Source organism: Mus musculus, chromosome 15, assembly GCF_000001635.26.
Source record: "Mus musculus strain C57BL/6J chromosome 15, GRCm38.p6 C57BL/6J".
Lineage (NCBI taxonomy): Eukaryota > Metazoa > Chordata > Mammalia > Rodentia > Muridae > Mus > Mus musculus.
In genome coordinates this window covers 87,672,253-87,696,230 of record NC_000081.6, presented here as the reverse complement: position 1 = coordinate 87,696,230, position 23,978 = coordinate 87,672,253, and the positions used below count along the sequence as shown (strand labels likewise).

Sequence of the window (23,978 nt, the reverse complement as noted above, 5' to 3'; positions counted from 1 at the left end):
GGAGGGGGGGACACAAATACACATGGTAATCTGAGTGATGGCAGCCTCCGCTTGCTACTGATTAGATAGTACGAGATGATTAGCTAATTAGACATAATATAATCAGAGACGAGGCCCCCATCTCCTCTATTCCACCTCAAAAAAAGTGTTTTGGAATGTTACGCAAAATCATCATCTCAAGAAAAATGCTGGAACTTTCCAACGAGTGACACCAGATCTGTCAGGATTCCACTGGCAGAAACGTGAAACTTAAGAGCTGTCAAATACCACAGTGGTTAAGGACCAGAGATGAACAGGGCCTGAGTGTGGAACCCGGGCACAGGGACTGTGGAGCAAGCAAGGCCATCCCTCTCCACATCGAGTCAGGTGGTGTTCACGCCACAGAATAGGGACATTGGCTGTAAAGCCAAAGCTTGGCGCTTTAGACATGAAGATTTCTCTTTACCAAAGTATCCTGTTAGGCAAAAGGCCAGGCCAGCCACCCATCAAGTTAGGGTACCGGCAGTGGACTCTAACACAGGAAGCAGAGGGCCTCTTGCAATACACCTAACAAAGAGCCAGAAGCCAGCATTGGGCAAAAACAGGTAGACAGTCTGTACAAAGAGGCAGGAGCCAGCAATGGACAAGGGGCAGATAGACAGTCTGTGGTGGCAACAATTTAACTCTTCAATAGGGCACCAGACGATTTTCTGTGTTAGCACTAAACATAATGAAATTTAATAGAGAGAGCCACGTCATCACCACCAGGAAATTCCATGTGCTTCCAAGAGGGTGGCTAAAATTACAGACTGAGGATGGCAAGTATTGGCAAGAACTCGGAGCAAATGGCACGCCCATGGCTGCAGACGGCATGCTCAACAGTGCACCTGCTTTGAGAACCCCTTGGCAGTATTGATCATCACTAACTCAGCCCACCACTTACAGGTACTCCTACAGGAAGAGATGCACACATGGTTACCACAAAAAGACGCACGTTTGTGTTTACAGCAGTTTGGCTCATGATGAGGACTTAGAATTCAGAGTACCTATGTAGAGTAGACAAACAGAATGGTGTCGTCACAGGACAAAACTGTGCACTGGAAAAGACTTGGAAATGCTGCCATGACAGGTGTGAATGGTTCTCACAGATGACATGTGGTGACCCCAGAAGCAGAGGGGCTGCTCAAGTTCAGCTGTGGAGTCCAGGAAAGCAGACATGGGACAGCAGAGACTGTTGGAAGGTCGGAGTTCAACATCATAGCACATATACATGCATATGCCTATTGTATGTCTCAGCAATATTTTTTTTTTTTTTACAGGACAATCACTTCTTTGGATCTGTAGTTTTATGTGGCTGCACAGTCTTTTAAAAACCTGTCTCCACAGGTGTATTGGTGAGCCTGTGTAATAGTGTAGATGCTGCTCCACAAAGACTATCTGAGGATATGCGAACGCAGCTCTGAAGAAGCGGTGTTCTCCCAGGTAAAACCTTCCACCATGCTGGAAAGCTTGCTAAGATCAGGATGATCTCAAAGGAGATGAACCATTCTGTTCTCCAGGGAAGCACCCCATATTCAGGAAGCCAACAACTCAGAAGTTTTAGGAACTCCCTAAAACAGATCAGATTCACCATCCCAAGCTCATTCTGAAAACACTATAAAAGCAAAAAAAACTCCTAAGAGATGTTCCTAGACAAGCCAAGTTGCCTGGAAGAGAACCTCCAAAACCTGTCTAGCTGACTGAAAGTTGTATCATGAGCTACATTCTTCTAGAGTCTGTGAGCAATTACCTATGTTGGGGTAAGTGTGGGGGATACAGCTGTCTTGGATTTCAGCTCCCTCACCCATAATGCTGTAAGTGATCCAGTAAACTGGTTCACCAACTTGGACTTCAACAGTACCTTGTTTCCAGCTTTGCAAGTCTGGATGAGTAGATGATCATCATTCATGATTCCCCAGCAACTGTATCACACAAGAGGAAAAGCAGGTCCCAGGGAATGGTATGCTTGGGGACATTTCAATGTTAGTCACTGATGATCTTTGCACCACTCAAAGGAGGCCCGGTTGTCTCTCAGTACTCTCAAATACTCCTAAATCCCCAGATGATCAAAATCTTTACATTAAAAAGTGTAATGTTGGCAGAAAGATCTATGCACATCCACGGCTAAGCTTTCAATCACCCATGGATTACTTATAATACCTAACACAAAGTAAACACCACATAACTAGTTGTTATTTCGTAATGTCTAGGGGATAACGACATGGAAGTCACCAGTGCACATTCAATACAGATGTATTTAAAAAGAACACCTTAACCCTGCCTTACATTACATGCACAGAAATGAAGGCCTGGGAGACAGGCTGACCCTCCTTCATTCTGCTGCTCAGGTAGGTAGACCATGGACACGGCAGATGTCTTGATCAGGATTCCTCACTCCAGCTATGATGTCAGCTACACAGCTGCCTACCCTGAGCTAAACAGTCCAGCATAGGATTGCATTCTAAAGGGCCAGAGAGCATAACATCAGAAGAAGATACCGCTAGAGAAAGAGGAGGTGCTTATGGACTTCTTAATTTGTTACCCAATTATGGTCCATCCAGGGATGAAAGACGCATCTGGTGTTCCTCACAGCAACCTGTTCCTACCCCACAAAGATCATAAAATTTACACCAGAAATAGACCCTAAATGTGTTCAGGGACAAGTTCAGCTCAAGGTCTTGGAGTCACTTTCAACCCCTCTGTAGTGCTCCACAAAGGTGCTTGGTATGGTGGAGTGGTGTGTCGAAGGTCATTTTCCCTCAGTGCTCAGAAGACAATCAACACCAGAGCCAGCACTTGGGGCCACTGCTGAAAGAAACTCAATCCCAAGGAGAAATAGAATCCAGGAGCACAGAGCCAGGTCCATCTCAGAGGTGACTGGAAGCATTCAGGCATGCCTACATCAATTGTAGGAAAGAAGACACAGGCATGCTTCCATCCTCCACTCAGCCATATCACATGATCAAAGTGACTGGAATGTCAAAATGAAAGGCTGCCCGACTTTCATCTGCTCTTCAGCAAACTGTTGCATTTGGTCTGAAGCCTTAGCTGCCATCAAAGACAGCAATGGGGTTCAAAGAAGGGTCATGTTGAGCCTTGAGCCAGCCAGGGGTCTGGGAGGGAGATGGCGATGAGGTCAGCTGTGATGGGCAGGTCACTGCCATCAGTTAACTGCACAGTGAGTTCCTGCACACAGACCTGTGGGATGCCCCATTCTAGGAATAACACTAATCTCACAGCATGGCCCAGAGCACAGTGGGGATGTAAGCCTCCTCCTTCAGGAAGCCATTCTGTCTTGATACCTTTTCACTTATGCTATAATCTGGAAAACGGGTGTATTAATGAAGCTAGAACCCGCGAGGTCAGTGATCTAGAATCCTCCCCTAGACTAGGCTTCTAGTAGGCCTGTAGGGTAGAGCTGAACTCCTTCCATGAAACGATTCCCTAAGATCTCTGGATCCTGTGACCTAGTGTCCACAGCAAAATATTCCACAGGCCCAACGCTGGTGATAGTCTATGACACTGGGGACAGTGTATCTGCATAGGTAGGTGGAGGAAGTCGTGCACAGTCCCTGTGAAGCAGGACACCTGTCTCACCTCACTCTGAGTCTAGAAGGTACTGCTCCTGGCACGGTCTCAGGCTTGCCCTGGATGGACCAACTGCCCAGTGCTGCCAAGTTGGCTAGATGCACTGCCTGCAGATGCAACCTATTCTGTAGGAGACCTGGTATGGGTATCACCTCCTCTAGAAAGCTCTCCACCGGTGCTTCAGTCTCAGTCTGCTCTTTCCACATCGTGGCGCATGCCACAGTGCAGACTCTTATTTCCTGCACCTCTCATGTTCTCTGACACCTCACTCTCTGCTTTCTATACCCCAATGTCTCAGGCCTGGGCCAGCTCAGATGTTTCTATGGAGGAACAGGCATTCCATCTGCCCTTATTCCCTAACTGTGTGTGTTGAGCCAACTCTACCTTGTATGAGCCTCCATTTCCCAGTTTGTAATGTAGAGTCCCTCAACATACCAGCAGGGCTTTCCTGGGTGGAATTTCTAAAACTGTGAAAATGAGTCATGCAAAACCTCCTGTGAGCTGGAGGGAACTGGGAGTCAGGTTACGTCCACACTGGCTATGGCTAGAATTTAACTGTATAAAGAGCCCGTTGTCCAGTTTGGGTATAGCTGGGATCTGGGGTTCCTGGACATCACCCACATTTACATCCCATTCTGAGAGTCTGGCGCTGCAGAGCTGGGCACCGTGCAAACCACCTGCCCAGGCTGAAGGGCTGTGGACATGAACACAATAGAAACCAGGGAATGCAAACCTGCCACTTCCGGGTGGCTTGCCTGTTTCCATCCTTCTCACAGAGCACCAAGCATCCCGTGGGCACCATCAAACACAGTGTCGGCAGATCGCCTTCACCCCAGTGAGGAATGGCTTGCGGCTCTGTGGCATCTTGCCCTCTTGTACCCTTCTCCAGGAAGTGTCAGAGTGTCCCCTACTGATGGCCATAATCAGAGCATGCAGGCTGTCACCACATGCTGGGCCCATCAGCTCCTGGGTTTCCTGGAGAGAATTTCCTCAAAGACTTTTCAAAGCTATGTCTTCCTGTACACGCTGATTATTCTCACACACTGATTAAACCATGAAGACGGAGCAACAGGATCGGCAGTGTGTCCTGAGCACATTAAACATCAAGGACGGGCAAGCTTCAGTGCAACACCAGAACAGCAGGAACCCCACGTTCCCCGCTGGGGCCCTGGCAGGTTCATTGGCCTTGCTCGTGACCAAGCTGCTTGGAATCCAACTCCAATCGGGCAGCACAGAGATCTTAGGTGGATTGGACAACACCCATAGAGCAACGTCAGACCCAGGAGACAGGCTCTATGCAGGGGACGATGCTGAGTGAAGGAGACAGTTCCTTCAGGTGGGGTGGAATACAAGGCTACACAGAGAGAAGAGATGAACACCCATAGAGCAATGTCAGACCCAGGAGACAGGCTCTATGCAGGGGACGATGCTGAGTGAAGGAGACAGTTCCATCAGGTGGGGTGGAATACAAGGCTACACAGAGAGAAGAGATGAACACCCATAGAGCAATGTCAGACCCAGGAGACAGGCTCTATGCAGGGGACGATGCTGAGTGAAGGAGACAGTTCCTTCAGGTGGGGTGGAATACAAGGCTACACAGAGAGAAGAGATGCCGAGGATGCAGTGTATTGTGAAATTCAACAGAAACACACAAAGTAGCAGAGAACCTAACCTGAGAGGGATGGAGCTCCCAAGCCAACCTCGGTCTCAATTATTTCATAGACTTTGGTGTAAAAGATCACTTCCTGGTTAACCAAATACCTATTTGTTACTTTATTTAATTTTTTTTTGAGACTAGATCTTTTGTAGCCAAGACTGGCCATAAATCCCTAAGCCTCAAGCCTCTCTTCTTAGTGCTAGAGTCACAGGCATATGCCACTATACATTGGCTTGTTATAATTTTTGCTGAGTGCCCTATTCTTGATAATACCATGCACAGGATTTTTTTTAAAGCTGTGTCTATGCATGTTCACACAGAGGTGACACCCTCAGGTGTCACTCCTTAGGAGCCCTCCACTCTGTTTTTTGAGACCAAGTCTCTCAGTGAGACCTGGAACCTGTCTAGAAGGCTAGACTGGGTTCCCAGGTAGTGTCAGAGGTTCTCCTGTCTCTGTCTGCCCAACACCGGAGCTACAAATACATGCTACAACTCTTCCCCAAACTCTTATTGAGTACTCTCTTTGGGTGTGGTGTGTGTGTGAGAGAGAGTACAGCATTCATGGGTTTAGCTTTCTCATATCACAGGTCATCTCTGAGCAAGGATTTTTACTTTGCCCATTTTCCAATTGGGATGTTGCCTTCACCCTTCCTTTCCTCAGTCCTCCTCCTGCTCCTCCCTGACTTCCTGCCTAACTTGTCCAGCCTCACCCTCCTGTGCACACATCGTGGAGTACAGAAAGAATACACCCTGTCTTGTTTCTGATGTGAAGCACAGCACCCTGTCTCCCTCCACCCAGCATGGCACAGGGAGCAGGTGTTTGAGAGATGGCCCTGCAATGCTGAAGGTCACCTCCTCTCTTGGGATGTCCGGCATCTTCATTGCAAATTTCAAGCTCTCTCTGCATTCACTGACACCACAGTGTACGAGCTTGTGACAGTGGCTGGCTGTTATGTCTTGAGTCAACTGTGCATTCCTGAGAGGAATTCCATGGGGGTGCCGTGCCTGGTTCTTCTCACTGAATGTGGTTTCTTATGGCATGAAGCGCCTTTATGTTCTGATGTCTAAGGCCTACAGTTTTTCTTGAAATGTCTTTGCTGATTCTTCAACTGTCAGGAGGATACCTCAATCACAGATGTGGTGGTTAACACTGTCAGCCTCCAGGTACATGTGAGATTATCTAGCTTAGGTTATCCTCTGGCCATGCTTGAGACATGGGAATGAGAATGGGAAGGCCCATTCTGAATGTGGGAGCATCTTTCATTGATGAAATAGATAGTAGGAAGGGTGAAAAAAAATCTTGTTTGCTTGGTTTTTGTTGTTTTGTTTTTTAAATCTACTTGTTGACAGCTGCTGCTGTTGCTGCCACCACTGCCAGCCACTGCTTCTGGCCCCTTTGGATGACATCAGAACCAGCTTTCTTGGTCTTCCGATGTTGACTGAAGACTAGTGGCTCTCCATGATCCTCCAGGCCTCCAGCTGATGACTGGGACTTCTGAAGTGCCTTGCTTTGTGGACTGGGCAGTTAGAGGGCTCTCTTCAGCCTCTGGTATGTTGGACTCCCCAGACCACAGTGTGTAAGCCAAATCTAATGAATCTTTGTTTTATTGGTTTGGTTTCTCTAGAGAACCCTGGCTGAGACAGAGGGAAATAGAAGGTGGGTTCAATATGCTGATATTCCCAAGGGTTTGAGGACAATTGGTTCCAATTCTCTGAAGCCTTCATGAATTCACCAGAGAAATCTTGGGGATTTCTTATTAGGAGGCTGTGTGCTCATCAGTTGTGATTCTTCTTATCATACCACAACTCAACTACTTCTTGAGTCACTGTTGGTTGTTTATGCCTTTCTATGGATGTCTACACCCTTCTCCCTGAAGTCATCTTACACATTTGCAGTCATCTGCAGTGTTCTCTTTAACTCTCTTGATTTCTTTATGTGGTAGACCCATCCTCTGTTCCCATGTGATGGTCTGAGCCTTCTGTCTCTTCTCTCTCTCCCCCTCTCTGCTTTTTATCCACTTACCAGATTCAGGCCATCCAACTCCAATCATTGTCAAATTCCCTGCTTTCCCTCTCACCATTCCTGCTTTCTCGCTTCTGCTTAATTTGGATGTTACCTGCTCTTCTTTTCCTAGCATGGTCAGAAGGCTACTTCTGTTTGGATAGCTGAATTACAGATGTGCTTATATACAAAATAATAATGGCTGTGTATACTAGTCAACTTGCAAACCTGAACATTTTCACATATGGCTCACCCAACTTAGTGTAAGCCAACTGCAGACCCTCACAAGGGCAGATCTAGGCTTCAGGGAGACAGAGACGCCAAGACACAAAAGGGGTACCAGGCTGCAGGAAGGCTTCACACACAGCTTTCAAATGCTTCTCTGCCCACAACTCAGACACTAGGGAACCAGCCTGCAGCTGCACAGTTGCATTAAGAGCTTACACACTTCCTACATGCCACAACTTGAAACTGCCCTTCAGTGTTCCCACTGAGAGCTTAACCCCGATACATGTTGAGCCATAGAAGTTTGTCATGAAAACGACATTCTCACCAACAGATCTACGCCAGCAGGCAAAGATCGTGAAGAGAGGGTTTGGCCCATGTGAGAACATGGTGGCCTTGACTGACACTGTACAGGCAACACTGGACTTGGCCTTCCCAGCCTTTGAAACAGAGAGAAAAATCATTTCTGTTCTTTATAAATTGCCCAGTTACAGGGATGTTGTTTGAGTAGCAGAATGGACTAATAGAAACAATAATGGAAAATTATCTTTTCCTTGAAAAGGAGACCCTGCTGCCCACTGTGTCCTCTGATGCCCTGAATTGCACTCAGGGTGCAGCAAGGGACACTGCTGGCATGTGACCACCTGCCAACGGCAAAAGCACAGGTCTAAGTCCCCCAAGATGACAGCCCAGCAGGATGCCTTCCTACATTGCAACCCCAAAGAACCCAGCACCCACAGGCCCTTTACACCTGGCTCTGCCCAACTCTCCCTCTGCCTGACCTGATCAAGTGTAGTCTTTTTTCATCCCAATGCTTTTGCTGCATTGTGACGTGAGGCAGGGGACTGACTCCTTATATCTACATTGAAGCATGTCTGATCACTGCTCCTGCCAGGACCTTTTGCTTGCTTGTTAAGCTGCAAGGCTAGCTGGTAGATCAGCCAGATTCACACAGCTACTCCTCAAATAGCCCCCTCCCCTTTCCTCGCGCCACCTAGTTACTTTATTAAAATAAGGCTTTAACCAGCTTCCAACATCAGTGTCTGAAATGCTTCATCTCTGCCAAATTCCTGGAGCTACTGGGATAAAGACATCAATACTGAAGAAAAAGGAGCCCCTCACCCTAGAGTCTGGCTGAAGTTTCTTGGCAACTAAGAATCCAGACTTCCAATATAACTAATATTTGCTGTGAAGGTTGCCAGAATAGAGAGAATGTTCCATTTTATTTTTCTTTCCAATATATCTTTAATAAAGTATAGCAATAATATTTCTAGAGTTGTTCATATATATATTCTTTCATATATATGTACATACATAATACATATATATGTGTGTATATAATATAGACACACACACACTCATAAGTAAATAAGTCAAATGAGCCATGTTTGAAGCGTGAGCTTGTATGAACCTGAACACGGCCTTACTCTTTTTCTCGGATTTATTCTCTGAGACAGTCAGAAACGAGACAAACTCTGCTTAGTGTAAAAGCGCCGTCATTCCCTGTAACCCTTGCGATCTAAGGTGTTATCAGCTAGCTGTCCAGTGAACCAAAGGAACCTCTCCTATGGCCTCATTTAAACTCCTTAGATGCCTTCTGTGGTGTCACTTCATTCGTCTGCATGGCTACTGAAGAGACAATTGGGCTTTTGTCTGTCACTTTCTTGTGGCACCCATACCCACACTTGTGTGTCTTACCCTTCCTTACTACTGCTGTTCTACTAAACTTCTCTCTAAATCCGAGTCAAGTCTCTTCTTAATGAGCTCCGACTCCGCTTCCTGTCACGTCCTGAAACTCTCCTCTGCAGCAGTCACTCCTCCCGAGTGGAGGCCTCTGAGCTGAGCTCCTTGGAACAGTCCAGGCAGCAGTGTGGAGCTGCCTCTCCAGTCCTACCCCCACTCCCACTGCCAAGCTCATGGTGTAACACTGTGCCCTGGGGAGCCTCTGGGTAAAGACATAGTTAGATGACACGGGGCTCCTGTTCTCGAACATTTTATCAGGAAAGGAAGGAACTTGGACAAGGAGACTGCCTGCCTGTCCCTTGTTCAGTGGTTGCCAGGCAACTATGTCTGGAGTCACCATGTTGAAAATTAAGCATGCTTATCCCTGCACTTGCTCAGCAGTCCAGTGGCCTGCCTCTATTAGTGCACAGAGAAGCGGCAATTTCCCAGCAGTCCAAGCTGCTTTCTGGAGACCCAGGCTAAGGCCCTCTCCATTGCTTCATCTATCTCAGGGCTCCCTAGAGCCAGGGCAGGGCATACCCAGGGGACCCCAAGTCCTAAGCAGGAGCCTTGAGGAGGACCCGCTCAACTATGCACGCCTATCAGACAGCTGCTAGGTTGCTATGCCATGTTTCTGAGACTCAGAACAACAAGATCTGAAAGGACCCAAGGAATATTGTGCCTAAATGGCCTCTATTTTGGCACTCAACTATAAGGAAGCATACAGGCTCTCAATGCAGTGGCCATCAAATCCTGTAGCCACACCTCTGGACTACTACGCTCCCGTAGAGATGCCTCCTTGGTGGTCCTGCTGCAAGTTGGTATCCAGGGAACTGAAGCCCTCCTTATGTTATGGCACACACCCCCCATCAGATGCCACCCAGGGCTTTCTCAGAGCTGACCAAGGTCTGATGCAGAGTGACCATCTCCCGGCATGATAACTATGCTTGGGAAAGGTGGAGCGTAGCAAACACTTCCTAAGTGTCTCTCAGCTTCCAGGAGTCTACAGCACAGCCTGTATCAGGTATGGCTGGATGTCACTGGATTGAGTCACTTGAGAATGCCGAGGCTGCTGACATTGGCAACCAAATCCTACACTATGACGTAGAGGTCCATGCAAGGAGATCCACAGGCTGGCTGGAGGCTTTGAGAACAGCTTGGAGAAAACCTCTGAGTTGTCAAATGAAAGTCCCATCAAGGAGATGATGCTGAGGTAGCAAGCAAAGCCCTTCCACAACCTGTCCTGTGGCAGGGCCCCTGCAGGCAGGCATCTGCCTGACCACCGCTGAAGCTGATTGCTGAACCTGGCTGATCTTGTTATCCAAGGAAAATGCCACTCTCCAGCTGGACCACTAGGAATCTTTGTCTCTGACCTTCTGCAGGCCGGTCCACAGCCATGGGCTCAGCGTGGAGTCTCTGGGGCAGGGCATCTTTCACCAGCATCACAACTTCAAGTCTCACGCACAGCTTTGCCTGGCTAGCCATTGTGGATGGCCAGACTTCTTATTCCCTGGGGCCGTGAGAGACACGATGCTGTGTCCAATTTCCAGCTACACTCATTCCTGAAGCTCTGGAAGCCTTGTGTGCATGCCTGTATTCCGTTTGCAAGCCTGGTTTCTTGTGGGTGTCAGCTTTGCATTTACAGCACGACTGTTATTCGTTTAAGGAACCGGTGGGCTCTATTTTCTCACATCCGTGAAATTTTTTATTTTAGTTTTCTTTAATTTTTTATTACATTTATTTATTTTTGTGGGGCATAGATGTGCAGGCACCATGAGATAGGTGTGGAGGTCAGAGGACAACCTATAGCAGGATTTCTCTCCTTCTGCATCTGGGTCCTGAGGATTAAACTCAGGCTGTCAGTCTTAGCAGTTTGTGCCTGCTGCTGTCATATCTCTGGCCTTTTCTCCTTAAAAGTTCTTTTTTGTTTTATATAAGTTGTACTCGTGCATTTATTTGTGTGTGTGTGTGTGTGTGTGTGTGTGTGTGTGTGTGTGTGTCTGTGAGTTATGCTATGGTGTGTGTGTGGAGGTCAGAGACAAGGTAGGGAGTTGGTTCTCTCCTTGTAGCTCGTGAGTCTTGCGGATCGGACTCTGGTGGCCAGGCTTAGAGACAACAAGCACCTTTAGCCACTGAGTCGTTTCACAAGACTTCCATGTAGACTTGGAGACAAAGGAGTTTGTGTTTGGGTAAAGTCCAATTTCTTTCCTTTTCTTTTCTTGCTGTTGTTTTGATGGCCACACCTAGGACCCGTTGTTCAAAGCCAAGACCTGAGGGGATTTACCGATCTCCTCAGGGTTAGGGTCTCCACTCTTCACACTTACCCTGCTGTCCGTACAGGAGGGTGTGAGGTAGGGCTCTGATGTTACTCTCCAGCAGAGGCATATCTAGTTGCCCTAATGACATGTTTGGAAAGACCTCTCAGAGGGGTCTCTGGCAGCCTAGTGGGAGATCAGCCAACTGTAACTGAGGGTGGGTTCTGCATTCTTAACCCCTTGTAGGCAATTCTAAGAGTGGAAGCCACTTGCTTCCTCGTCTTTTCTAGATGGACTCCCAAGATAAAACGCCTCAGTCTTACCCAGAAACAAAGCTGCCCTCTTCACATGGTCCGCTACTGCAAACATATCCCCGTCCCCTATTCTCCAGCAGAGTCCCCTACCGGCCACATTTGATACATGGAAGTCTTATGTGTTACTGAGAGAAAGGCGATGGTCCCCAGATTGGTGGCACAGAACACTGAGTGTCTTGTACTGCTCTCAAGGCGTGAGACAGACTGCTGTCGTCCCCATCTGTTCAGGAAGACATGGGCTTGTGCTCATGAACTCTGGGTGGTGAAGATGGAACCTTGGGCCAGAACCTTGGATCCGCTTTGCCTCCCAGCCCATGCTACTAGTCCTACCAGGAAGTGCAGACTGCCACGTTCACCCAGGCAGGTGACATCAGCCCAGCAAAGCACTGAGAACCCCCAAGGGGGATGACATGGAGGCACACACAGAAGTGCAAGCAGGAGACAACTATGGGGCACCTGTGTGCACTTGAGGGAATGTTCCTCACGCAGGGACTGCTTGCATCCCTACCCCAGCCTGACCTCTTGCAAAGCTCTCAGAGGAGTCCCCTCAGCTCTAGATGGGAGATCCTTGGACACCGCTCTTCAGTAAACTCCAGTGCCCCGAGCATTTCTCCTCCAAAGGCAAGCAAGGATCTCACCTTCCCCTTCCCCTGCCTACTGTTACCACACAGCCATGTTTTATTCAGATTTCTTTCCAAATGAATTTCATGAGAACTCAGCATAAAAGGAGACAGCCCCTCTATGCTTTGGCCGGACAGAGAATGTACACAGTTTTCTGCCGAGAGCCCAGTAAGGTTCTCAGTCCAGGGCAGTACCATGAAGGGAGCATGCAGGGTAGCCCGGAGCATCAAGCCACACAGCCAGTGCTGCAGACTTGCTCTGCGCTCACAAAGCAGAGCTCCAAGGTTAGGTCTGCTTGTTGATATTTGTGTTAAAATGAGAAGCCCTGGAGCAGGCGACTGGATTGCTTTCAGGTCTCTTTTCTTGTGGCTTTCTGTAAAGTGGATTGGGTCTGTAAAACGGTGAATAAGGTCATAGTGCTGGAGACTGGTTTCTGCAAAACTGCCTCAGCTCAGACTCAAGGCCAGGGTAGAACACAGTATGAAGTCAGTCTCACCAGCAGCTCCCTCTTTTCACAGAGGGAGCTTTCTAGTGATCTCTTCATCCCTCGGGTCCCTGCTCAAATTCTCCTTCAGGAGAGAATTACCCGGGGGGGAGACACCCCAAGACTCACAGCATTGTGTTGTGGGGGGTTCTACGGATCAGGGATTTTGAGACTTGATCTTCCTTATACCTGTCTATACTTGATCTATCTCATTTGGATGAATAAATGACAGAATGGATGGATGGATGGATGAATAAGCAAGCAAATTTACCAATAGGTACAAAGTCAGCCATCAAGAGAACCCATGACAACAGCAGGACCAGTGGCTTACCACTTTTGTTCCTGAATCCAGGGTCAGCATAGACCACTCCAGGCTAAACATCACTGGCGTTCAATATCAGCTGGGCCACCACGGCCCAGACTGTCTTCAGCGGACACAATGGCACACAAGGAAACTTATTATGCACACAGAGCAAGAAAACAGCAAAAGCAAAAAAATTAAATCAGAGGGCAGCCTAGAAAATGCCCACTGTGCAGAAAACTCGAGCAAACTAATTTGTTTGGCCTCCCTTGAAAATGGTGAGGTTTTAATTTGGGTCTCTGGGACCAGGCTCCTAAGGCACCAGGAGGCTGTTGCAGGGGAGGGACAAGGATTTGGTTTCAGATGGGCAGATCCAGATTCAATTAGCACTCAGTCAAGACCCTGTCTCCCTGAGGCTGGTGGAACGAGCAAGAGAATGTGCTGTGGCTGCCAGTTCCACATCACCCCGGCATGGTCCCAGAAAACCAGTCTCTGTTTACCAAGAGGCTGCTACCACTCTGCCCACAGGGATCAAGATGCTGAGCTCTTGGAGACTAGGCTGCACAGAACCCAGTCCTTGGATCCCACTAGCTATGTATAAGGTCAGATATGACCCACCATAGGGTTCCTCTACCACCCTCTGCCCTGGTTAGCAGGCTTGCCCTCATTCTATACTTTCTAGACTGCTACAGACAGACTTCAAGCCCTTCTAAATTGGCATTAGGAGTGTGGGGGTGCCCACAGCTCTAGGGGGGTCTATGGAAGATACCAAGAGAAGTCACGGTTCCGTAAGCTTAGAAGCCTCCTTTACCTTACCACTGGGTCTCTAGCTGAGGGCAAGATCCCAGTCGGAGTTGACTCTAAACCCCAAGCTACACAGGGAAGCCAAGGCCTGAAAGAACCTCTTGCCTTGGACTTGGGCAAGTAGACCCTGGTCAGGTTCCTAGGCAGACCTCAGCTCCACAGTGAGTACTATTTGAGATCTAGTTTAGCATCTCGTCAGCCCTGTTCTGACCATCCCTTAGATTCTGCTAATGCTTTTCTCAAGAACCCTCCTGACTTTGGGGAATAATTATCACACTGGAGGTGGCCCAGCTTGTTATAATGAACATCTTGGTGAGTTGAGCACAGGAACCACGTCTAGGTAGAGACGTCGAGTCTTCGACACCTGGAGTCATGTAGTCAGCGGCCACCCCTATGTGTATAGGACATGATGTTCATGGATACAATCGCACTAGATATACCAGCCTGATGAAACACTGCCCAGAGGTCTGACCCTAGGGCTATACCTCAGAGTCTTGGCCTCAGAGCATTCTGGAGATGGCTCTTTCAGAGCCTTGCCTGCTCACACAGAAACCCCAGAAGACCGGGCTCAGAACCCTGAAGTGTCACCAGAAGGCTGGGGGGCTCTTACCGTCCACACAAGCAGGCCGGGCTCGAGTGGTGCCTGCTATCTGCCCCTTTCTGCATGCACAGCGTGCTGTCTGCCGGGCGATCGTCCTCCGTGGCTGGCTGCTGTCCCGGTCTAGGGTCACAATCTCACAGGTTCCAGCGGCCAGCTGACCTGCAAGGAAGGAATAGCCGCAAGCTAAGTGGCCACAGCCTGGAGACTCACAGCCTGAAACCCACCCAGCACCCACCTAGAATGAGGTTCACCACAGCTGGCTCAGCCAAAGAGATGCGGAGAGAGCTCTTTGTGACAGCCAGCAAACCATCTCCTGTATGCTCTGCCAGGGATTCCAGTCAGCCCTATCCCAATGGACAGGAAATTAAATGTGGCCATCTCCTCTACCACACACGGAAATGAAATCTCAGAACTGCAGAGGAAGGTGCTGCCTCCCCCACGCCCCACACCCTCCACACACTAAGATTTCTAATCAAGCCAAGCTGTGCAGCGTCCATGCTAATGTACCAGGACCCTGCCCTGTGTTATCTTAGAGCCACAAAATGGGGCAACCAACAGTGTATATATGGTCTAGCATATTGCAAGGAGGAACTATCTAGGCGCAGACACCAAGACAGACAGAGACCAAGTTATATTTCCTTGAAGGCCTGCCCATACAATACACAGGAATGTATGTAAGAGGTACACCAAGAGACACAGCAAATATGTTACATGCCAAAGGCCTGGCTGGCAGATATGGGGAAGACTATACAGATATACAGAGGAGGCAGTCAAGTAAAAGCGTAAGTTCTATGTGGGCATAGACTTGCAGGGGTGCATGTGCTGTGAGATACTCACATATGCATAGGAACTTGTATAAGTTCGCACATGTAAAGCGACACCTAGGTACACATATGAATGTGTACATGTGCGCACTCAGGCTCAAACAACTACATTCAATTATACTTAGGTGCACACGGGCTACATGTGTGTCGCTGTAGACACACAGGGTCACATGTGTATTCATCTACATTCAGGCACATACAGGCTACACTGATGTCCCCGTGTCATCATGTATGTATGCACACAGGGGCACGCTCAGCGAGACGAATGTTTCATGTATGTACTTGGGTAAATACACAAAGTATACTCAGTTGCACTCAGAGATACACACAGGCTACATGGAAGCTCCCATATAGACACAGAGGTCCACATGGGCACACTCAGCTGTACATGCTCCAGGTATTGTTCCGTGTGGACACACAGGTACACATGAGCCTGTGCCCTCATCTGGACACAGTCACATATGATCCTGGACTGCCTCTAGAAGAAGGGACACGTTTCTCCAAAGCCTCAACCTCACCTCAGGAGAGAGAATCCAGTGGGAAATAACCCACTGCAGTTTAAGCCGCCACTGTGTGGCTAATACCAGTAAGTGCTAAAGAGCAATACTGTCCAATAAAGATGGCGTGATATTCATAGCAGACCTTAAAAATGAGAAACTGGCCACCTTGTAGGAGAACAGAGGGCATCCCTCAGCCTGGCTGGCACTGCTGCCACATCATCCCAGCACAGTGAGCCCACTGTCCCTCCATCATGCTACTTCACAGCCTCATTAGGGACCGAATCGCAGAAACCCTGAGGTATGTCACACAGTAGGTGCCTACTGTGAAAGCCTAGAGTAGCTGCTGCCTCCTGTGGGTACCCAGAGACCTCAAGGCACATGGCATCCTGTATCTCATGGTCTTCTGGTTACAGGGCACACCAGAGAGATGCTGGATGTCAGAATCCCACCCTGGATGAGTGCCATACAGGTATCATCTGGAAATAGCCCAGGGTCAGACAGACAGACAGATAGACAGACAGACAGACAGGCACTTGAAAGGAAGTTAGACGTGCACATAAGAGAGTGGCCATCTGATTGCCATCATGGCAGGTAGCTCTCAGGGCTTCTCAGCAGTAGCTCCTTTAACCCAGGTTGTTCTTCCTTACTCCATGAATTCTTCTGTGAATCCCACACAAACATCCTTTCTCCAGGCAACAGGCTCCTGTACTGTACCAGCCTTGTTGCTTGGATTCCCCAGCCCAACCCAGAAGCTGGTTAGAGCAGGTATCACACACATTAGCAGAAAATATGAACAGGGTAGCTCAGCTTCAACAGCCCAGCAATGTCCAGGTCACTAGGAACTTAGGGTATGTCTTGTCCAGATGTGATCAGGGACACGGGGGTGGGGTGAGGTGGGGGGTATTTCCTAAAGCCAGGCCTCTTTGGCAAGTCAGGGTAAGGAGGAGCCGTCCAAGGTTCCTAAACCCAGCGGCTCAGAACCGTGAAGGATGGTGACAGGTCCTGGCTTGTGTGTCAAGTTCATGTTGGGAGAATGGATCAGACACATTCAGAGGAAGGATGGGGCATCGTGGGCCTCTCTGAGGACCATGAGCCACTCCTTCTGCAAACGCCAATACCTACTCAAGCAGAACGCAAGGGTCCAGCCAGAGTTCCCTCCCTCGGGCTGCTTGATTTGACTCATTCTACCCAGTTGCACCCTGAATTACATGCTATTGTTAAGAAGCAGGCACAAACAAACAGATGCATAGACACCCTGGGAGGTGGTGATAGTTTCTGGTTACAGGGAAGCAATCTTCCATTAACGAACTCAGGCATCCACATCATTACAGCCAGCCACACATGCTTAGTGGTTCTCTAGACTGAGATAGAACAGGTGCTGGGGGTAGGGGGTAAGGACAGGCTACTTAGTGGAGGATGTCAGCCAAGAACACCACAGAGCATCTGGCTTAGGCCTGGGGGGAGGGGAGTAGTGGCCGAGCTCCAGGCTTTCCCCATGTCATGACCTGCTAACCTCTGGGAGGTCCAGGGAGACCGCTGAAGCAGCTCACGTCTGGGAGTCGCATGCATGCTGTGCAGCACCCTTCTAAATCTGCATCTCGGGAGTATAATGATGGGTTTGCACACAGGGAAAGCACCCTGAGATAGCACTTCTCATGGCTCCCAAAAAGCCTGCAAATCTTGTATGGGCATTTCTGTCATTCCATCTCAGCAGCTAGTAACTGGGACAGGGACCCCAGGGGGCCTCAACAGGATGAACTAAGACTTTGAGGATATAAGAAATGAATCATGCAGTCAACATATTGCTCATCTGGGTGCCAGTAAGGGCCATATGTGCCTACTCTGTGTACAGACTGCTTCTGTACAGCCATGACTAAATCCCAGATTTGGTGACATGAGCCCACGTGGTGCCCCACCAGAGGAGCCTCCACACCCATTCTTCCCTGGTCCCTTTGTCACTGATCTGTGTCAGTTTCCATGAGTGACATGCACCAGACATGAGCTGCTATTTTGGGCTCCAACTGTCACATGCCTTGGCCCACCAGACTGCAGAAAGGGTTCAACTCTGGGGTGTCTCCGAAACGGTGAAGTGTTCATCTGCTCAAAATAACACAAAGGGCTATTGATCTGAGTTACCTATCCCGACAACTACCCAAATCACAAGATTGGGGATCTAGACAGGCTCAAGAGCCCTGCTTACGCCCCCTTGTCCTTGTGCTAAAGGATCCTCAGCCAGAACACTTTCTTTCCTGTCACTCCTGGAAGGTGGGACAACTTCTGCCATGTTGGGTGCCACCTAAACTCCTGGGTCCCTCACCTATCAGGGCAGGCTACACACCCAACTTGGAAGTCCACATAAGCCTGATGGTGTTTCAAGTTTGGAAGTGGCCAGGGCTCTGACCGCTGTGGGAGATGGTGCTGGGGCCAGACACTATGTACAATATATCCACTCCCCTATCCTACACAAGACCTCAACTTCAAACTGCAGACAACTAAACCATCAGTCCCTCCCAGGGCTCACAAATGAAGCTAGTAATGTTGAGCTTTATCCCCAATTCTATAGACACACGGGACAAAGATTAAAATGTTCAGGAAAAAAAAAAGTTCTTAAGATCCGAAGGAGAATCTATCTTGGGTGTTTGAGATGGAATGAAACCAAGCCTCAATTAAATCCCAGGATCAAATTCTCGCTCACACTCCGACTACTCCCGAGTCAATTAAGTGTGTGCCACCGATCACAAAACCCAACTCTGGAGACCAGCTGAGGATTATCCCTGCATGATAAGTGTGAGAGGAGATCTTAAAAGACAGAGCAAGATGGACCTTGCTGGTCTGCTATCCACCTAGATGTGTAGCTGGAGCAGAAGGCGGCAAGGATTAGATCAGCCTACCACAGCCCTAGACCTCTCTGGAGAGACCAGGTCCACCCCACACTCGGTGGTCAGACCCCTGCAGAGGGCAAGGAAAGGCACAGCTTTGTCATCAGGAGACAAGCCAAGCCCAGGGACGAGGAAGCAGGAAGACAGGCCCTCCATGGTTTTCGAAGACCCTGGATTCAGAAGCCTTTCTTTGGCCAGCTGTACTCCCAGTGAACTCCACGTGCAGGGAGACCTTCGGACCTCAGGAAGAATCCTCTGGATCCCCTTGGCCTTGGCTTAGCTGTCCCAGAATAAGGGATTGAGGACTGCATAGAGAGACAGCCGGCAAGATGGTACTGATCTCCTGATGGTATAGGCACATTGGCATCCCTGGATTCGTATGTGAACATAGAAGAAGCCCCAAATAAGCATGCCTGACATGTTTTTGGAGATATGGTTGAACCATGAAGCCAGCCCAACCTGCCCAAAGGTTTCATTCTCTGTAGATTACCAGCGATATACAGGTATACATCACATGCAGCCTATATAAGCCTTTTAGGGATACAACAGGCTCATGGTTGGAATGTACATACACAGCCATGCATATATACACATATATATGTACCACCTAATACAACAAATGCACCCACACATATCCAGACCATGATTTATTCATACAGACATGCATATGCCATGTGTATACTCACACAAAGGCACTTATATATACAGACCACAACATGCATACACATACAAACGGCACGTTGCATATAAACACCATGCTATATTACCATACCATATGAACATATGAAGCAGCAGAGGCTGTGCACACCACAGCTTGCAACTGCACACTTATGAGCACCGTTGGAGATGTGTGTGCAATGTTCTTCAGGCTTAGTGCTAGGATTGTCCCTGCTTGCTATCTGCAGAACCGGTACCTAGTTTTCCAATTCAAGCAAGCCTGCCCAGTACCCACGAGTTCCCAGGTTGTGTCCCTCACCTCTCCACTGGAAATGGATCCACATGGAAGATACACTACCGCTGTAGATGTGTATGGGTAAGCATGTTTATGAGTATGAAGCACCCACAGCAGCTTCTTTAACCCCGCCTCCATGCCTCCTTAACTTCTTGAACGTCAGCAGTTGCAAGGATGAGGAGCCGTGGTTAGGAGCATGGTGACAGGCTGGGCTGTTTGGACCCTCCCAGAGCCCATGTCAGAGTATCAGTTAAGTTCTTTTCCAGAGCTTCCCTGGCACTGCCCTGCTGCTGGGGCTCCCCCATAGCCAGGCCAGAGATGTCACCAAGAGACAGCTCAGCAGACAGAGAGCCTGCACACAGACAGCAACTTCCCCGATTCATAGCAAAGTACAGTTGCAGACTGAGGTCACGGTATATCTCCAGGGGCCGAGGTGCAAACAAGGCAGTGAGGCAGAAGGTCTGAGAGAGAAACGGGGTTCTATTTATCCAGGGCACTGAGAAGCTCTTACAGGCAACACCTATCGGGGTGGAGCCTCTAGTAGGGCATGGGAAAAGTTCTAGAAGGTTCTGGGTCCATGAGTGCATGGTTGATGCAGGGTCATAAAGTGGGGAAGGGTAGCCACAGGTTGGAAGGGAACCTCCATGCCTTCTGACAGGCAAGCTCTAGAGCCTCAGGCCTTCCATCTGCCTATGCCCGCTCTGCTGCTCTCCCTGACCCTCTCTGCAGCCTGCTGTTTCTGGTTGAGCCTGCTGCCTGATGCCCCAGTGCCTTGGCTAACCTCTTATTCCATCCCTCTTGTCCTGGTGTCTGTCTGCTCAGCTTTGTCAGAAGCATCCCAGGTCAGGGTCCCATCCCTTGTACACTGGTGGGGAAATACTGCAGCTGCCCCCCTCAAGTATGTCCGGCTACAGGGATAAATGCCTCTGCCTGGTACCTGTCTGCAGGCCCCAAGTCAGGTACAGGTACAGGGCTGGCCAGGTAGCGCTGACCTAGGATTCTTGGAACCGGTACTATCCAGTTCAGGCAAATGACTTTCCTAGGGCCTTGCCCTAAGCCAGGTCGTACTTACAGCCCTTCTTTGATATGGAAACGCACCAAGTTTTACCCAAATGTCCAGGAGCCAGCCACCAGCATCTAGGACTGCTGCGCCTGATGAGCGTATCAGGGAAGTGGAAGCCATACCTGTCTATGGTCCAGGCATCTAAGTTTTCAGCAACATTGCCCCAGTGTTCATGATTTCTAGGGCCTCCTGACTGCCACATGATTCAGAGGTTGTGCAAATAAGCTCTCACGGGATAAGACCACAGAATAGCCAGGTCCACCACTTCCCTTCCCATGCCAGGCAAGTACTTCTTAGCAGACGAAGTAGCCACTACTCTCTAGCAGTATGTATGTATGTATGTATGTATGTATGTATGTATGTATGTATGTAGTTAGAGAGTGGGGGGAGAGGGTAGGAAGGAGGGAGGGAGAGGGAGAAATAGAAGTAGAGGCAGAGAAACAGTGATAAAGAGTCAAAGAGAGAGAGAGAGAGAGAGAGAGAGAGAGAGAGAGAGAGAGAGAGAGAGAGAGAGAGAGAACAACCCAGGAGATTGGGTGGGAACAGACAGAGACCTCTGAAATAAGAGTAATGACAGCAGGTGGTACCCCTGTCTCCCCTCACCTGGGGAAGACAGCTCACTTCCACACAGGAGTTAATATCACGGATCTCTAGTGTGCCAGAGCAAAACAATGGTCCAGACAAGTGAGTTATAGACAATCTCCCATGTAGAGGGCTGGGGATGAGAGCAGAGGCGCCTGTTAAACTGAACACACCTCCCACATGACACGAGGGCATGTTTGCACAGCCAGACAGAGAAAAGTGTGACTTGGGTAACAGTTTCCATGGGAACTGCCCTGGGACCCCCAGGGGATCCCAAGGATCTGCTTCAGATACAACGTGAGTGAAGGTGGCAGGTACTGGGAACAGAGTCAGGCTGATGGCTGGACTGGATGGTTATAGGCCCCAGAGCTGTGTACTTGAAGGCTGGGGAAGACAATCAGACCTTTTTTTCTCAGGAAGGAAGGAATCTGCCATACTATGACAGACTAAAGACTCTGGGAGACATTGTATCAACCCCAAGGACTTGTCAACCAGTTCAGCAGTCACTGAGCCAAGGGCTTCCAGATGAGGGCCTCCGCGGCTACCACATTCCCCAGCTCTGACATCCAAAGGAAACCTAGTGCTGGCCTGGCCACTTTGGAAAGTGGGAAAGGGTACCTGCTACAGATGGAAAAATGGGCTCAGGAGAGTCAGCCTTCATATGTCCTGAGCCGGAAGAGGCCCCATGCTGGTAAAGGCAGGATGAGAAGTTGGGTTGAAGGGGTTGGGGCATCCTTGAGGGGCTGCAAAAGCTGCGCATATCACCAGAGTAGCTCCTATTAGACCTCCCCTCTCCTGCCTCGAGAGACACTGCCTAGCTAACTGGCTTCCCAAGGTCAGAGACGACCCTCAAGACAAGTTCAGCCCAGCCCCTAAGTCCAGATTCTATGTCACTATCCAGCGACAGAGAATACGTAAGCATGGGTCTTTTGGACCCGAGCCTCGCATAGGAGCTGTTATGGCTGGTCCCAGTCACCTAGAGGCTAGATTCAGACCCAGATACCTGGAGTCGTCACTACCAGGACTGCTGGATGCCCTTTCCAAACATCTCTGCAGGTTAAATTCTACCATGCATATGACAAGAACCCAGGGCCTCAATAGTATGAACCTATATCTCCGCTCCTCATACCTCTCTCAAGAGTGACAAATGACCTTCTTCCCAGCATGGAGTGCAATTACTGTTCCCTGTGGGAAGAGGTTGGTCTGGTCCCAAGGACCAAGATGAAGCTGCAGCCTGGGTAAAGAGGCACGGAGTTCTCGTTCTTAGGGTTTGTCTAATAGTGTGGCCTGAAAACGCTTGGAACACCCACAGTGTTCTGTTGTATAGCACAAGCGCTGTGCGAGGAGCAGTTTCAACACCTCGTGACCCATCGGGCTGCAACGTACACTGGGTCACATGGTGCTGTGAGAATTTCTTCTCCGGGGGAACATGAACAGCATCGATCCCTTCCCTCTGGAGCCCCAGAGACGACTCAAAGCAGGATTTCACCAGAGTTCACCCTGGTGAACCAATGAGTTGACTGGGCTTTCTTACAGAGTGACGAAAGGGATTGCTTACAAGAGTCTGCCTGGGTAACCCCAAATCAGCCATACTATGCAGCATAAAAGATACTATCTCCATGGTTACATAGATGGAGTCTCCCCTCAGTTTAACTTCCCACAGTCTATACTCTAAATCTATCCAAGACTCCAAGGACTACAACTAGGGCAGAACTACATATAACTGTGGAGGAGGTCCAAGAGGGAGCAGCCAGAATGTCAGACAAAACTCCATTGATTTCCCCAACTCCTGTGAAGAACTATCCACATAAAGGCAATGGCTGTTATGCTGCGGGCTGGGCTCTACAACACAGAAGAGCCCTCTCCTCAGGGGTCCCAGGAGAACCAGCTGCCAAGGCAATCCCTTTTCTCCCAAAGGAACCTGCCATTGGTGCTCCCCAGAAATATGAAATTGTTGCATGTCCAGTCTGGATTCAAGCAAGGCACTTAATAGGCAAGAGGCCACTAGGAATGGATTACAGGGGCTAAGCTCCCAAGAGGGGCTTCAACTCCCTGGAGGTTGGTGACCTCTGTAGATCTCCCAGCAGGCACCTGGTCGTCTTGGCACTCATCCTTAGCAACTTAGCACTACAGGCCATTGAGACTGCTCAGTGTGACAGATGGAATCCTCACCTGGTCTAGGAGCTGGTCCCTCTGGGAGGGCAGAGTGGAGTGTGGGTCTAGAACATTCAGGAGTGGGCTTCACCTGTATTTCAAACCATAGGCTGGGAGACTCTGGAGTCCCCTGCTGTTCCTCCTGCCTTTTTTCTCTAGGTAGAGTGAATACACACCCCCTCATGTCCTGCCTGCACCCCAGCAGGCAGGCCATTCATTTGAATTAATTATCAGAGTAAAATCGGAGCTTAGGGCTCCCATTCATGCTTGTCCCTAGGGCTCAGCTGGAAGAAATCAAAGTACACCCCAAGTCACCACTCACACAGGGAACCCAGATTCCCTGCCTCTCTTTAGCACTGTCACTTCAGTGACTTGTGGCCTAGGATGTGTGGTGAGTGCCCAAGAGCCCACTTCCCTGATTTCAGTCAGACT

The 23,978-nt window shown here is 49.2% G+C and overlaps 1 protein-coding gene across 6 annotated transcripts in view; it reads right to left on the bottom strand.

Annotated features, from left to right (window-relative positions):
- The window catches only part of Tafa5 (TAFA chemokine like family member 5), a 215,146-nt gene that overhangs the window by 63,134 nt on the left and 128,034 nt on the right, over nt 1–23,978 (bottom strand). For all 6 annotated transcript variants that reach the window (XM_006520262.2, XM_006520260.3, NM_001252310.1 and 3 more), the window contains exon 2: nt 14,602–14,751. In XM_006520262.2, coding sequence (XP_006520325.1) covers nt 14,602–14,751 — 150 coding nt within the window. The remainder of the gene's footprint in view (nt 1–14,601; nt 14,752–23,978) is intronic.